The 15,968-nt window shown below is 37.0% G+C and overlaps 1 protein-coding gene across 1 annotated transcript; it reads left to right on the top strand.

Annotated features, from left to right (window-relative positions):
* The first annotated feature begins 1,992 nt into the window (after positions 1-1,992).
* Positions 1,993-15,925, top strand: adcyap1r1b (ADCYAP receptor type Ib). The gene is made up of 13 exons (XM_014989293.2): positions 1,993-2,120; positions 4,679-4,775; positions 5,632-5,745; positions 5,836-5,939; positions 6,044-6,141; positions 7,579-7,711; positions 7,899-8,052; positions 8,134-8,194; positions 8,276-8,345; positions 8,959-9,050; positions 9,172-9,301; positions 10,115-10,156; positions 11,495-15,925. The coding sequence occupies exons 1-13, from the start codon at positions 2,064-2,066 to the stop codon at positions 11,867-11,869; spliced, it is 1,527 nt and encodes a 508-aa protein (XP_014844779.2). The 5' UTR covers positions 1,993-2,063; the 3' UTR covers positions 11,870-15,925.
* The last annotated feature ends 43 nt before the right edge of the window (positions 15,926-15,968 follow it).

The following is a 15,968-nucleotide window of genomic DNA, read 5'->3' as shown; positions in this document are numbered from 1 at the left end:
ATGGCCTAGAAAAAGTGAAAAAACACAGTGGGAACTAGAAGAGAACTGATTTTTTTTTTTTTTTTTTTTGTAATTTTCACAAATAAAAATCCAAAAAGTGCTTTTAAATCCTTCCATTAAAGCTCTTCCTATATGTCTAAGACCTTGCTCAAGAAAGGAAATCCCCCAGAATGATCCTGCCACTACCATGTTTCACCATGTGAATTAGGTTTCCACCAAACATGGATTATGCATGTTGGTAGTTTGGCATTTCCTTGTAGGTTGTGGTTGCAGCAAAACTTTAAACAATATTTCCTGTGAATTTCTTCTTACTACTCTACTCTGGCGGCCCAATTTGTAAAGTACATGATTGATGGTTGTTACTGTATATCAGCAGAGTCTCGCAGCTGAGCTATGGATCTCTGCAACTCTTCCAGACTTACCATGAGTCGATTTGCTGCTCCTCTGATTACGCTTCTCCTTGCCCAGCATGTCACCATTTAAGTAAGTTTATATTATATGAGGCTGCACAGTGGCGCAGTTGGTAGAGCTGTTGCCTTGCAGCAAGAAGGTTCTGGGTTCAATTCCCAGCCCCAGTCTTTCTGCATGGAGTTTGCATGTTCTCCCTGTGCATGCATGGGTTCACTCCAGGTACTCCAGTTTCCTCCCACAGTCCAAAAACATGACAGTCAGGTTAATTGGCCTCTCCAAATTGTGTGTGTGCATGGTTGTTTGTCCTCTGTGTTGCCCTGCAACAAGGGTTTAAAAGGGCTTATCTCGCCTGGAACTTTAGCTGGAGATAGGCACCAGCACCCCTCCTGATCCCACTAAGGGACAAGGGTGTAAAGAAAATAGATGGATGGATATATTGTATGAAATCTTGTTGCTTCATTTTGTGACACTAGGTAACTCAAGCAATTTGAGTTTAATGTTTTCTCCCCAAATTTGTTTTTCTACATTTAATTTGAAATATTTGCTGTTGCTCCCGTAAAAGGAAACATAGTCAAATCCAAGAGAGTCTATTTCCAGTTGAGCAGAAAAAGAAGCAGGAGGAGGCTGCAGGTCCACGTGCTCAAGTTGAGATCCAAACTCAGCAGCTCTCCCAGTCGTTGCCACTGACAACGCTTGCTGCTGGCAGGGTTAGGTGGAGTAGGAATGCCAAGCTGCCATGATCTCCCTGCGGGACGAGGCCCGAGCGCCTGGTCCTGCTACTTGGCTTTGTTCAGCAAAACCCTGCTGGCTTGACTCATCATGCTGCATGCACCCAAGCCTATTAAACACTCACATTCACAAGCTTGTAATTGGACCATTTTCATCAGAAAGCATCAACTGCAGAAAAAACAGAGTACAGTTTACATAATTGGTTAATCATATTGATTAACAATATGATTGATTTTTTTATGTACAAAATCAGAGACAGTGTCTTTTGGTAGAAACTGTTTTAAATATGCATAAATGTCTTTGGAAAGTGTTACACTTTGTTTTCTTTGCTCTAAGCCCATCTGTACCTTATATTAGGAAACGAGTCATGTTTTGTGACAAGACTTTTAAAAAAGAGAGTTCGAATGCATAATAATATGCAATAGCATGAATAAAATACAACCATAAAAGCCTTTATTGCCCCACTATCTGGACATTCAGGTGAACCAGCAGCAATAAATAAATAAATAAATAAATAAAAGCTAAAAACATAAGAGCCTATACAGTGAGGGCAATTTTACAACTCAAGAGAAATAACACTGCACAGTCAGTAAAATCTGCATTTAAATACATTTGTAACTGAGTAGGGATGTTTAAAAAATGTGTATATCTGCATAGAAAGCATCAACAGACAATCACTCACCATTATTTTCTCTGAATTGAAAGAGATTCAGAGTTTAACTTAGTTTAATAGAGTTTTGTGGATTTTTTATTCAAGTGTACACTTTAAAAATACAGCTTGTTGCATTGCAAAAGGGCCAAGTGATGAGAAAGGACGTAACGTCTTTCTTTCCCACGCTGGTTTCAGATCCCGAGGTGAACTGACATCCCGCTGTGTGGCGTCTGTGCAGCTGCAGAAACTCTGGAAGCTACTGAAGAACAAAATGTTTGCTGTTAAAATCAACTTCCTAACCCTCGCCCTTCTTCTAATTTTGCCTTTGGTAAGTTCTACATTTTTGTGATTCATGTTTCAGTTGACAGTGGATCATCATCAGGATCAGAAGCCGGCTTAAGATCTGAATCTAACTCAGATCCTGTTTGACAGTTCGCAAATTACCAAAGTAGTGGGATCAAAACAGGGTTTCACTCTGTTTATGTTCACAGCAGAACATAGAGAAGGCTTGTTCTGATTTCAGCTTGTGTTATTCTTTTTTAAATAATAAAGTTAATTTAAAAATGAATTATTTGTTTTAAAAATTGTTTTTCAAAGTGGATTGGATATAGACCAAGAATTGGATGGACAAGTTATAAAGTATTGTAAATTTTCTCTAATCAAATGTTTATGAATGGAAATGTGATCTTTCCTCTTGGCAATAAGGCTATATCCTATTTTTGAAACAGACTCATCTTTTATGCCCAGTCCATAAATTATCAATACAGAGGCTAATTCCATTAACCTAAATTCTAACCTGTTCAATTTATTGCAGAACCATTTATTATTTATATTTGGGATCATTGTATTGCTCAAACCAATCCAACCCAGCTGTGTACAAGTTTGAACCATCTGGTAAATAATTTGAGGTGTGTTTGAAATAATCCTATTCCATTGTGTGAGGCAGCAGAACTGCTGGTGCTAAGGCATTCATGCAGCATGATGCTACCATCTCAGGATTGAAAGCCTCCCTGTGACTCCCACAGACATGGTCATTGTGGCCAAATGGTTCAAAATTTTTCTTGCCTATCCACAAAATTCCTCTCTAGAAGAATGACATGTGTAGCTCCTCACATGAACAAATCCCCACACGAATCCTCAGCATGAATGAAACTACACACTTCATTCATGCTCAGTTTGTTAATTTAAGAGCAAGGACTTCTGTTGCGGTCAGCACCCACTTAGTGTATGGTGATACAAACTAACTTCAGTGGATAGTAACATTGATGTTCCAGAATTTTCTAGTGAATGCTAAGACAAAGCACTGGTAATGCCAATTCCCTGTCTTCTTATGGGAGTTATTGGGATGATGCAGACAGATGTTTGTGACACCGCCTGTCTTCTGCACAAGTGAATCATCAGTTTAAGTGTAGGAAAATAAAGTAAACCAACCGAGTCAGCTGCAGGTGTTAACATCATCTGAATAAATTCAGCAAACAAGGATTGATTTTCACACACTTAAAGTAACCATATGGAGTGTCTGCATCAATAATTCATTGATCAGCATGTGGCAGGAACAATGGATAAAGATCTTCTCTCATCGTTTATTCAGTGTTTGTTCAGCGTTATTCTGGGCTGTTAACTGTTAAAAGTTCATCATTCCTGATTGGTCATAAAAACTGTCCATGATTGTGCTTTTTTGTGTGTTATTTACGGGACAGGAGATATCACGAGCCCTCTGTTTTCTTTGGGATGAATCAGTTTCTAAATGTGCAGCTGGGTTTCCTTGGTTTCTCAAGATTATATATACAGTAACTTCACTAAAAGGCCTTGTTTAGATTTTGCTGTTGGAGGATTCTGTTACAAGTGGGCAGCTCTGAGCATGAGTCCTCACACCTGGCAGAAAAATAAGACTTAAATTAAAGTGATCAGACATAATTTTACAGGTTTTTGTCCAAAATAACACTTTATTTTGTTACAGTCTACAACCTTATTTCAAATTGCATTAAATTAATCTCTTCCTTTGAAGTTCAACATACTAATACCCCCTTATGAAAAAAAAAACACAATTTGAAATTTTTGCAAAATTAATAAAAATAGAAAACTAAGCATTCACAATCTTTGCCAATGTCTTAACATGACTGTGTGAATCCTAACATGATTCACACGATTAATCTCTTTATTTATGTACTTTTTTTTTTATCTATGTAGAGGTTCTGTATTTTATGCCTTTTCCTTTATTTTCATATTAAGCTCACCATATTTACATTGTTTTTATTGTGTGTATTAATACGTCAGTCTACTAGAGTCAGTTTGCTGTTTTGTTCATAACCACGTTTGACTTGTTCAGCACTTTGGTGACATTCAGTTGTTTTTAAATTGCTCTATAAATAAAGCTTTGACTTGACTTGATCTCTTTTCGCTGCTAAAACTCAATGTTTAAATGCTCCCTTGACACACTCTATAGCTTTGATGTGACGTATTCCTGACCGGCGCCTGCACTGAGACACAAAATTCACATAAAAAGACCAATTAAGTATCCCACTCAGCCTGCCTCACCTCTCAGAGGGGCCGTAAAAATGGTGTACGTGGTCGTATCTCAGAGCTGTGATCGTCTTTATGATCTCTATCCCCGATTGTGAAGACGTCACTGCAGCAGACACCTCTTTCTGTCCGTGTCTGAGCGTTTTAGCGATTGGGAGCAAGTCCTGGCCTGGACCAGTGTGAAAAAAGTGCATGCCTGAAAGCTTTTGTTTTCAGCAGACTAATGCGGTTATTCCAGGGTCAATTCGCATTGGGATGGCTGCCAGCCGCTGTGCAATGATTTACTTAACTGTGCTTAACCAGTTCCCCAAGCGATGACCTCTGCTATTTGTGTGTGGGTTTTTTTTCTATTCTATTTTTCAGGGTTCGAGGCAACAGGTCCCCTCTAACTGCGTCATCAAGAGGGAGCAGGAGAAATGTATGGAGATGATGGCTCTGGAACATTCAGACTCAGAATTTGGTAGGTTCTTAATTCCTTACCGACATAGTAATTGTTCTTCTACCAGTTTTCAATGAGGAGCTAATTAAAATAAAGTAACACTGAGATTAATAATTAGAACATCTTTAGGGTCGTCATAGTAATGAACAGTATATAGTTCTACCAGCTGTGGTTAACACTGACCTGCTTTGTCTGTAGGGAGATGATAAAATGTTTCTCTGCGCTCCTCTGTGTGTGTAAATCTGCCTTATTAGATGCATGAAAACAATGAGAAATCATTGTTTTTCAGCCTGTGTCTCCAGTTTTTATACAGAGATCCTCATGGTTTTGAGACTTTAAAGTTGTCTCATGATGATGATGAAAATTCAATCAGATTAGTGACTGATGAGCATCTCTCCTGCAGTAAGTATGGAGGACGAGGGGGAGATTAGACTGAGCAGCTTTTCTTCACCATGTTCTCTGATTTACATGGTCAGAAATAATAAGAAAGTGTTTCAGCCTTTTTTATGTTTTGGCTGATTTAGGCATTAAGGCAAGTGATGCAATATGATATTAGCTGATTATACTAGAAACACCCTATCTTGCTCTGAAAAAAAAAACATGAACAAATGTCTGCTTGCTATGTGTTTTTCTGGGAAATAAAGTGGCATATGTATCATTATATAAAAAAAACTAAATACAAAAACAGAAAAACAGAACAGTAATTTAGTTTAGTAGAAAACATCTCTTATTTCATAAGGAAAATAAATGTGTTATTCTACAATTCGCTGATAGCCAACCAACCGGGCGCTGAACTTATAAAGTGGTATTTTGGTGTTTTTGTGAATGTGCCTTTTAAAATTAAAACCAGGTGCTTGTGTTCACGTTGTGTCCTCAGACTGTCCGTGGTTCTGGGACAATCTTACATGTTGGCAGCCGGCCAAGGTAGGGGAGGTGATCCAGATGAACTGTCCAGAACTCTTCTCTCAGTTCATGAGCGAGGAAGACTACGGTCAGTCCTGTCATATTATTATATTTACTAAAAGCTATGTACACAGTTATTTCATTAAGGAAATAACTGCCTTTTTTTCTGTGCCAACAGAACTGGGGAAGGTGAGTCGTAACTGCACAGAGTTTGGCTGGTCAGAGCTCTTTCCTCATTATATTGAAGCCTGCCTGTACGAGGAAGGAAACAGCAGCCACCCTGTGAGTTTACCACCGGCTGTCAGGTTCAGACCTTCATATCAGAGCCTCTGCACTCAGTTCTTATTGTATTCATGTTTTGTTTTTGTTTTTTATTTTTATTTCAGGATATGTATTATGTGTCAGTGAAGGCTCTGTACACAGTGGGCTACAGCACCTCTCTGGTGTCCCTCACCACAGCTATGGTCATCCTGTGCAGATTCAGGTGAGACTTTCAGAAGAAGGAAAATTGTGTTATTGATGTGTTGCCCATTTGTTACAGATAAAAACATAAAGTAATGCTTAAATAGTTTAATGTGGCTAAAGCTAAAAAAAAATGTCAGATTGAGAGTCAGAAGGCCATGCAAATAAAGCTACTAAGAATAATCCATCTAATCAAAAGTCAAAAAGAAAAGATAACAAGGAAAATACTTGATACCTTGATGTGCTTTTTTTTTTTTTTTTTTTTTTGTCATTGCACAATGTACCAACAATGGTGTGTTAGGAGTGATCCAGTAGCTGCTTGAAGATAGCAAGAATCACATTTAAAGAGTCTAAGGTCAAATTTGATTCTGTGCTATCATCTGTGTTGGTGTGACTGCAGAGTGTGCAAGGCTCGGGGGGCAAAAACAGTTTCACAAACTGTCTGTATGGATGTTTGGGGTCTGAATCTGCCTGAGGGGAGTGCGATGAAGAAGTGGTTCAGTTAATCAGGGATGTGTGGGGTCCCGCAGGACTTTTGGGACCCTTGTGAGGAAGCAGCTGCCCAGGGTGCTGGATGCTGCCCAGCAAAATGAAAATGCTGCCAAAATGATGATTATGATGTTACAATTACTGCAAAACCAATAAGTGGAAAATTAGTAATCTGCCATTTGGATAAAAAGAAACATTATCTTGTGTAGCAAAACAGTAGATATGCTAACATCCATTATGATGAATGGATTCAGGTGATGAGCAAGTTGTTGGAAACCAGCTTCCCAAACGTCAGTCATGCAAATAAGTTCATTAGCATTTCGGTTCAGTTTCTTTGCCCTTGATGATTTTTGCATCATATTTTCTTTGATGATCAAATAGTGCAGGCAGAGTGGCTTTAGCATGGCCTCTGACTAGATTCTCATCAACTTTGTTCAGTTTAACCCTTAAAAAACCTTAAAACAAAACATTAAGGATAATTTCGTAAGTTGCTTTTTTTGCATGGATGACACTGACAGCACTATGTTTTAATAGGGTTCTCAGTAGCTGCTTATAAAGTAGCTAGTAAGTTGATAATTAAATTGAAAATTTTGTATGGTTCTATTTTTAACAAATTTAAATATATATATATATATATTTCCACTTAATTATGCATCATTTTGTGTTGGTCTATGATATACTATTAAAATACATTATAGTTTTTGGTTGTAATGTGAAAAGGTTTGCATGCTATGAATACTTTGTACAAGGGAGCAAATTTTCAAAAATGTAAAAAAAAAAAAAAATCACAACATCCTAAAACAGAGACGTTATGTTTGTGAACTAAGTCCCAATATGAGCTATTTCTGACCCATTGCATTTATATTTCTTTTTACTAACAATTGATAATGTTTATCAGCAGACAAAATAAATTTGTAAATACTTGAATTTGAGCATCTTCAGCATGCAAAGCTCTTTGGTTTCCTCACAGGAAGCTGCACTGCACCAGGAACTTCATCCACATGAACCTATTCGTGTCGTTCATCCTGAGAGCAATTTCTGTCTTCATTAAAGACAGCGTGCTTTACGCAGAGGAAGACAGCGACCACTGCTTCATACACACTGTAAGTTACATAAAGACACGCGCGCGCACACACACACACACACACACCCCCACACACACACACACACACACACACACACACACACGCACACACACACACACACACACACACACACACACACACACACACACAGGTCTTTTTTTCCTCTTGGTGATTCTTAGCTCTCTGCTTTCCATCCTTCCTGAAGCTGGAGTGTCGAGCTGTGATGATATTCTTCCACTACTGCGTCCTCTCCAACTACTTCTGGCTCTTCATCGAGGGTCTGTACCTCTTCACTTTACTGGTGGAGACTTTCTTCCCTGAGAAGAGATACTTCTACTGGTACATTGTCATCGGCTGGGGTGAGATCTTTAAACCTAGCCTGAATGAGGTGGTCAAAGCTTTGATGCATTGATTACATCAGTGTTGGTGATTTTCAACAGGAACGCCAACAGTGTGTGTGACCATCTGGGCGGTCCTGAGGCTGCACTACGATGACATAGGGTTGGTTCTAAATAAATGATGAAAGAAATCTTTTTGCTGAGGTTTGTGTGTGCATGTTGTGAATATTTTTTGCCCTCTCAGGTGTTGGGACATGAATGACAACGCTGCCATCTGGTGGGTGATAAAGGGACCAGTTCTGGCTTCAATTATGGTGAGAAATTATGATAAAAAAAAACACAACATACATTGTCTCGACAATATATACCGTTTTACGGTTTCCACATTTTGTCCCATTACAGAGTTCTTCCAAAACCAATTTGAGTACAGTTTTCTTTAAATTAAGAGGTTTTCTTGTGTCTTTAATGCCTGAATGGTGGTGTAGTAAATATATGTGACATTCAAAATAGTGTTTAATCAATTGAATTTACCCAAGTTGAGCATAATCACATTGTTGAAGGTTTTCAAGGATTATTGGTGGAAAGCAGAAGCACCTGAGCTGTTTTGAGTGGAATGGGGATAGATGTGTACTTATGATGTTCAAATGTTTACATGCTTTAAAATGATCAAAAAAATATGACAAAATTCATGTTTGGTGATTTTGTGTAAATGAAAGAAAATAAAACATATTTGTTTTAGAATATCTAAGTAAAAATCTGGTAAAAGGAAATGGGTACAAGTCATTGGTGAAACCATTTTGATAAAAGATTTTCTATCGTCGGATGCTTTACACAGTTACATCAAATAAATTTGAATATTAATGTGAGTACTGCCACAGTTTTTCTATTATTGACACAGATTAGTGAATTTTTTCTGTGTGTTTGCAGATCAATTTTGTACTCTTCATTGGTATCATCGTCATCCTCGTTCAGAAGCTGCAGTCCCCAGACATCGGTGGGAATGAGTCCAGTATTTACCTGTGAGTATATCTTATTTCACATTTTATGTCTGTTTCAAAAACATTTCAGACTAACAACAAGTGAAGCTTTATCACTACTTTGGCTTCTATAAGTGGGCTTATGTTGCATGCTGTGTTGCAGGAGACTGGCCCGTTCTACTCTGCTGCTGATCCCCCTGTTTGGGATCCACTACACCGTGTTCGCCTTCTCCCCGGAAAACGTCAGCAAGAGGGAACGTCTTGTCTTTGAACTCGGTCTCGGATCCTTTCAGGTGACTCCGTCCACTTCCTAAATAAATAAACTTGGCTTATTTACTCGCAGAGCTTTTACATAGAGAAATGTGTGACTTGAACCTGTGTCAGACTGAATCTACAAATTTAGGGTAATTTGATTGAGACATTTAAAAACATTACCTTGGTTTCCCCCCACATTCACTTGTTCTTTTTTCTGAGTAATTATTTAATGTCTGTTGGAATCCATTTTCTAATGCACCAAAAGAAACGTTGTTCTTACTTATCTTTATCTTATTCTTCCTTCTCTTCATTTATTATTTCTTAAATTTGTCAAGAAAGAGACGAGATAAGGCATCAGAACTGAAAATACATACAAAACTAAACGTTTTTCAAAACTGAAATATCTGCTTGTGTTTGAATATGATTATGTCCTCTACTTCAAAATAGATTTTGTCTCGATGAGAAGTCAGAAAGACTTTACGCTCACAAACTAGGAAACTAGGATTTAATTTTCGCTCAGTTCTATAAAGTTTAATTCTGTACGGTTTTACAAATGCTAACTACTTTTGCAGGTCACTAAGTTGGCTTTCTAAATTAATCACACTATGCAACAATGGTACAATCTGGCATATTATATGTAGAGTTGCATCTCCGTTTAGAATTAACTTACATCGTTCTGCATAAATACTGTTTCATATTGCTAAGACATTTGTGTTGCAACTTTTATTGCAGTAGCTTAAAGTTTAACTGAAAAACTTACAAAAATCAAACTTGATTTAATGGCTGAAACGCAGAGGCTTGTTCTGCAGCAGATGTGGTTCAATGTTCAGTTGTGTTTTGTTTTCCTCCAGGGCTTTGTGGTGGCCGTTCTCTACTGCTTCCTGAACGGAGAGGTAAGTCTCAACTTAAACATTTCAAATCATCTCATTCAAGAAAGTGTATCAATACGAGTTTCAAGAAAAAATTAGCTCCAGATTCCAGATATTTAACTTACAAAACCTAAATTGGCTGGTTAGATTTTTTTTTATTTATTTTACTCCTTGAATTTATTTTTACTTAATAATTGTTATTTCTTGTTTATTGTTATTTTTTTTACTTAGAATTTCTTTGAAATGTGTAAATAACAATTCGCAATGAATTAAAGTTTATATTATATTAAATCTGTGAAGTTTGTTTGGATATAAACAGCTCATTATGCAGAAAGAATGACTTCATAATGTGAACGCAAAAACTATTTAGAGGTATTTCATTTGCAGTTATAGCAAAAATGCAAAGAAAGTCAAAGCTAAGTTTATAGTATATGTTAATAATAACAAGAATCATTTTTCTCCACACATTTTACCCATTAATTTATAATGGTGGTCTTTTACATGTGCATGTAAAAACAAAAAGGCTGTTGAAATTCATAAAAAAAAATAGTGAAGTATATAAATTGATGAGCAATAATACTTGTAACACAGAAGTATGGTGGATAAGAAAACATTTCTTTGATTGTAAATAGATAATAATGTAGACAAAGAAAAAGACACTAAGAAATTGTGATCTAAAATGTAGGAAATACCAAAAATAAAATAGAATAATACAAAAAAAAAATCAAAAACCTTTACAAACCTTTACATCAATTAAAATTGAAATATTAAGTAATGTCATATTTTCTAGATCAAAATATGCTCAAAGCGAGCACAATTTTGTTTTCTTGTTGCAGTTTTTAAATGTTTGTATTTATTCTTGATTCTGTATTTTCTGTTAGTCAGTTTTTTGTTAATAAATAATTGCAATAATTGATTACATGCTTTTTAAAATAGTTTTTAAAATGTTATATATATATATATATATATATATATATATATATATATATATATATATATATATATATATATATATATATATATATATATATATATATATATATATATATATATATATATATATATATATATATATATATATAGCATACTGAACCTGATGACTCATTAAGAAAATATTAAGAAAAATATCTTGTAAATGTATTTTCTTTTTTAATCTTTTGGTAGAAATTACATGCAGTATTTAATGTTTTCCTTTAGTTTTTTAGCTTATTTGTTTGACATGCAGATGCTTTTGGAGCTATTTTTCCAGCAGGGAAAAGCAGATTTTGATTCAGCACAGATTACTTCAGGTCAGTCGTAGAGAATGAAGGGCAGAGAGCTCGTCTCTATCCAGCGCGGTCCATTAATAATGACCTTGTGAAGTATATCCCTCAAGGTGCAATCGGAGATCAAGAGGAAATGGCGCAGCTGGACGGTGAACAGGTACTTTGCTGTGGACCTGAAGCACCGGCATCCTTCGCTGGCGAGCAGTGGGGTGAACGGGGGGACGCAGCTGTCCATCCTCAGCAAGAGCAGCTCGCAGATCCGAATGTCCAGCCTGCAGGCCGAGACCCCGGCCACCTGAGCGGCCCCTGTGGGGATGTCTCTACCAGTCCTGCTGCCGCCGCCGACGACCCCAACCCGCCCACCATCGTCCCAATGACCAACCTCACCGACCCGTTCTTCAACACAGACCCTGATGAATCCACCATGGAGACACAGCTGAACTCCAGCGACCCCAAACAGCCTCTTGTGTGAACCTGAATGTGCCAAATAAGGACTCACTGCACTCTGCTGTTTCCTGGCTGAAACATTAAGAAGCATCGCCATCTGTCTCTATGTGTTGTGATAGTTTTAAAAGTTGTCTGGTGCTGCTGAGCAACATGACGGGACCAGTCCGTTAATTAGGGACGTCCTCAAACTGTTGATTCCAGTCCGTCCAAATGTTCCTCAGCATTCCTGTTTAGCTAGTAGCTGCAAAAAGACACTAATCACAGAGCTGTAAATACATTAGAAGAGTGAGAGATTAATTTTCATTTTACATTGGGTTTTATTTACTTTGCAAAAAAAAATAAAAAAATCTTGTGTGACAGCTTCAGTGGCTTTGCAGGAGCTGCTGTTGTGACTGTCAGGATATCTTGTGCATTTTGAATCGGATTAATCCTGTCTCAAAGATGACTGAAACGTTAGTGGAGAGTAAAAACAATAATCTGCGTTGCATCAAGCGAAATGTAACTGTGGCTTAAAGAGCTTACTCCAAATTCAAGATAAATCTGCCTGTCTTTCACCGATTTCCAACACTGGTGTCTATAGCGACTTAAAGCTGCAAGACTAAATTCATGTAGTGACCTTTTAAAGGACAAAGAACCAGAGAGAACCTGCTGGTGTTTGTGTCTGGTTTCACCTATTACATAATTATTTAGACAAATATTTGCAGCCAATATGATATAAAGTGACTATAAATGATTTATTAATATTATTCCTTACTGTCAAGCTGTGACTGCTCTACAGGGAACATGTGTGATGAATCCAAGCAGACAGAAGAATGTCAGGGAGAACAATAACCAGTGGTTTTCGGAAAGAAATGTTTTCTACCGTTATGTGAAAAGCCAAAACAGACGCAGGGTTTCGATTGAGACACGCTGAGGTTTGTCTAATACGACCACAAACACCTCTTTTCAAAACTTCAGCGCTGCTCAGAAGACAGCCACCAGTACAAAAAATGTCAATGAAAACATTGTGAGTTCATTTACTTGCATGAAGTTGAAGTAACTGTTGTTATGCAGTTGTTTTTGTCTTTTTTTCTCTCTCTTTTTTCTGAGAAGTCAGTGCTTTAACTGGATGCAAGGTTTATTTTAATGTTGAATGGGCTGCTGTGGAGACAGAGCTTTGCAATATTAATTATTCTGTCGCATCTACTGTCTCTCTAGCAGAGATAATGTAAAGGTCTTCAATGAAAGGTCTACATCCTCTGAAACCTCAATCACTTTCCAGTTTCTGTTTCTTGAGGTATTTGGTGTCTTGTTGCTTGAGAACCCAAGAGGAAGGATTATATAAAGTAAAATAAAGTACACCCTGTTTTAACTGTTTACATGTCACAATGATAAAATGATCTGGCTTTTATCAGGTTGTAAAATAATTTAGACCTACCTTCAAGTGTCAGAAGAGCATAACCAAGTCCACAGTACCGAAGATGAAGCAAAAATGAAGATGCTGTGTATGAAAACCTAAATACATCTTATACTGTAAATCAGCTACTTGTGGGACAGATTTTAGTAGCAGAAGCTCTAAATAGTCATTTTCTTGTTGTTCAACTGGATCAGCCTTTCACACAGTTCAGATTTTTTTTTGCCACTCGTCTTTCCAACCATTCTTAAATCCATCAGTATTTACAGATGTTTGTTTTTGCACAGGCTTTCAATCAGATTGATGTCTAGACTTTGACTAGGACATTAAATACCTTCATTTTATTTGTTTTTGCTTTTTCAGTCATTGTAGATTGGCTGCTGCGTTTGTCGTCGTCCTTCAAACCTTCATACCTCCACTACCGTACGTAACAGTTCATCTGCAGCTGCAAGTTCAACTGCAAGATGACCTTCCATGTTGTTTCCTTAATCCCACTTCACAGAAGCTACATCTTTTCAGTATTTTCATCTGATTACTTTGCAAATGACCCCATCAGTCTTTTCCAGATGAACGGACCACAATTGTTTCTCTAAGGTTATTGCTGATGACTTTCCACCTTTTCATCTGTTAAATGTTCACCAGCAAACTGAAATGATCCCTTGATTATTTGATCAGATCTTTTAGTAAGCAGAACCTGGGTTCTACATTCCTCCTTTTGTCATAGTCAAACTAAAAGAGTCTACTTGACTTTCCCATCTTTGAGAGATAACTGTAAGGTAAATCTGTTGCGTTCTGGACGCCTGATGTTAGATCAAAAATACTTTTTACGACCTGGTTAAAAAAAGTTCATATTTATTGTTGCCTGATACATAAAATCCTCCAAGATGAAAGAGGGTGTACTTTAATTTTAAGGTTACTGTGGTGTAATCCTCTTATGCCAAATATGACATATTTGATTACTCGCTGAGTTTTTGTTTTGGAGAGGTTGTTTTTGCAGATGTGTCCTTCTGTCCTCTGAATCTCAACGCTCCACTGTTTTGTGTTGCCAGAAGTGCCTTCAAGCACAAAACCAGTATTCTGACTTCTGTTTAATAGAGTTTTCTTTGCTTTTAAAAAACAAAACTGCAAAGTAAAACAGGGGGTTAATGCACAGTTTTTCCTTGCTTGTGGCAAAAATCCTGTACTTAAAACATGGAAGCCTTGAGAGTACTTTAATCATGACTATTTAGTTGTTTTCACTAAAGCAGTGTTTTATCTTACAATTACACAAACACACTGTTCCCTACACATTTCAGTGAAGTTTTATGCTTTTCAGGAGCTGTAATGGACTCCAGATATTTTTTTTAAAAACATGTAGATTGTGACATTTTCATTAAATGCCAATCATTTATTTATGCCAGATAATGACAGTATTGTATTGTTTTATGTATTCATTATACATAATTTGGTTCATTTTCAGACTAAACAGCATTTTCCTTTGGAGGCTAAAAATGACAAAATGGACCAAAATTGATGTATTTAAGCTTCATCACATCCCTTAACCATTCCTTCTTACACAGAAATGACTATTCCAGACATTCAACTTTGAGCACATATCAGTGTAATTCCCACACTCGTCTCACCCATGCAATGAGGGAAGAGCTGATCAGAAACTGTACCGTCCTGCTGTGCTGTGGTTCACCCTGAGCTGCAGTAATAGCAGCGCAGATCCAGCTGCAGCCGTAAGAGGGCCCTGTTCAATCTGGGGAAAGCTCTGGACAATCATGCATCATCTCCCCTCTGGCTCAGTTAAACATCCATCACAAACATTAAAGACAATCTTAACTGCTTTATTTCCTTTTGGCTGTTGAATAAAGGAGTTGGAGCCTTATATTGCCAGTACTATGTTGATGTCAGACAAAGGAGTTGCTATTATTATACCGCATCTATTATTTGAACTTGTTCTGAAGTATGAAGTAGTTAGTTGAAGTCTTCTGTAGCCAACAGTTGTGACTTAAACTGCAGTTTAAATGTGCAAAACAGAAACAAGCTGCAAATGTTGTACTTTGTAAATGTAAATTGAGTTTTATGTGAATAGCTGCCATCTAAAGATTTTATGTCGATTGTTCTCATGTTTTTAATATTATTTTTCTTAAATAGGGATTGTGTTATTAAATAAAGCCTCATGTAATTCCCCCGTACTCAGAAAGGCCGATGCATGCATTTTTGTGAGACAAGGTTATAAGAGAGGGTATTCTCTTGAGCTGAAACTACTGTAAAGACTGCACGAGGCAGCAAATAAGCTAAAAGGTGTGTTTTGCGGGCGTTAACTGTGAACTGTTTTGTGGATCTTAGTTCTCACTCTGTAAAAAGCTTTTCCTTTGAATGTTGACAGACATGAGGGAAAGTACAGTGCCATAAAAGACCTTTCGTTTTTACTGTGAAGCATGGCCAGATTTTTTATTAGTTTTTTTTATTGTAGTGGCTGTTTTAAAATGATATGCCTAACTATATTGATTGAATCTGCTGAAATGATGACATTGGGCTCAGCATTTTGTTTCTAGGTTGCTGAATGTATAATGTGAGCTTCTTTTAATTGCTCCTTTTTAATTGTTTTCATTATATCATCTTTTTTTGTGAATATCAAGTGTTTTCGTATATTATGGAAAAAAAAAGTGTATAAAAATAAATGTTTAACTTGTTGGTTCATTTGTTGGCACACATTTTTCATGCTGTCCCAAAATGTTCACAC

The sequence above is a fragment of the Poecilia mexicana genome, unplaced genomic scaffold (genome assembly GCF_051168715.1).
Source record: "Poecilia mexicana isolate PSO_F unplaced genomic scaffold, ASM5116871v1 scaffold_4, whole genome shotgun sequence".
NCBI classification, from domain to species: domain Eukaryota; kingdom Metazoa; phylum Chordata; class Actinopteri; order Cyprinodontiformes; family Poeciliidae; genus Poecilia; species Poecilia mexicana.
Note: the sequence above shows the minus strand (reverse complement) of the source record. Positions and strands in the feature narration are given on the sequence as shown.

Coding starts and splice junctions, on each gene's coding strand:
- adcyap1r1b (XM_014989293.2), top strand. CDS start 2,064: ATGTTTGCTGTTAAAATCAACTTCCTAACCCTCGCCCTTCTTCTAATT. Junction 4,776..5,631: donor ACATTCAGACTCAGAATTTG/GTAGGTTCTTAA, acceptor TTGTGTCCTCAG/ACTGTCCGTGGTTCTGGGAC. Junction 7,712..7,898: donor ACCACTGCTTCATACACACT/GTAAGTTACATA, acceptor TCCTTCCTGAAG/CTGGAGTGTCGAGCTGTGAT.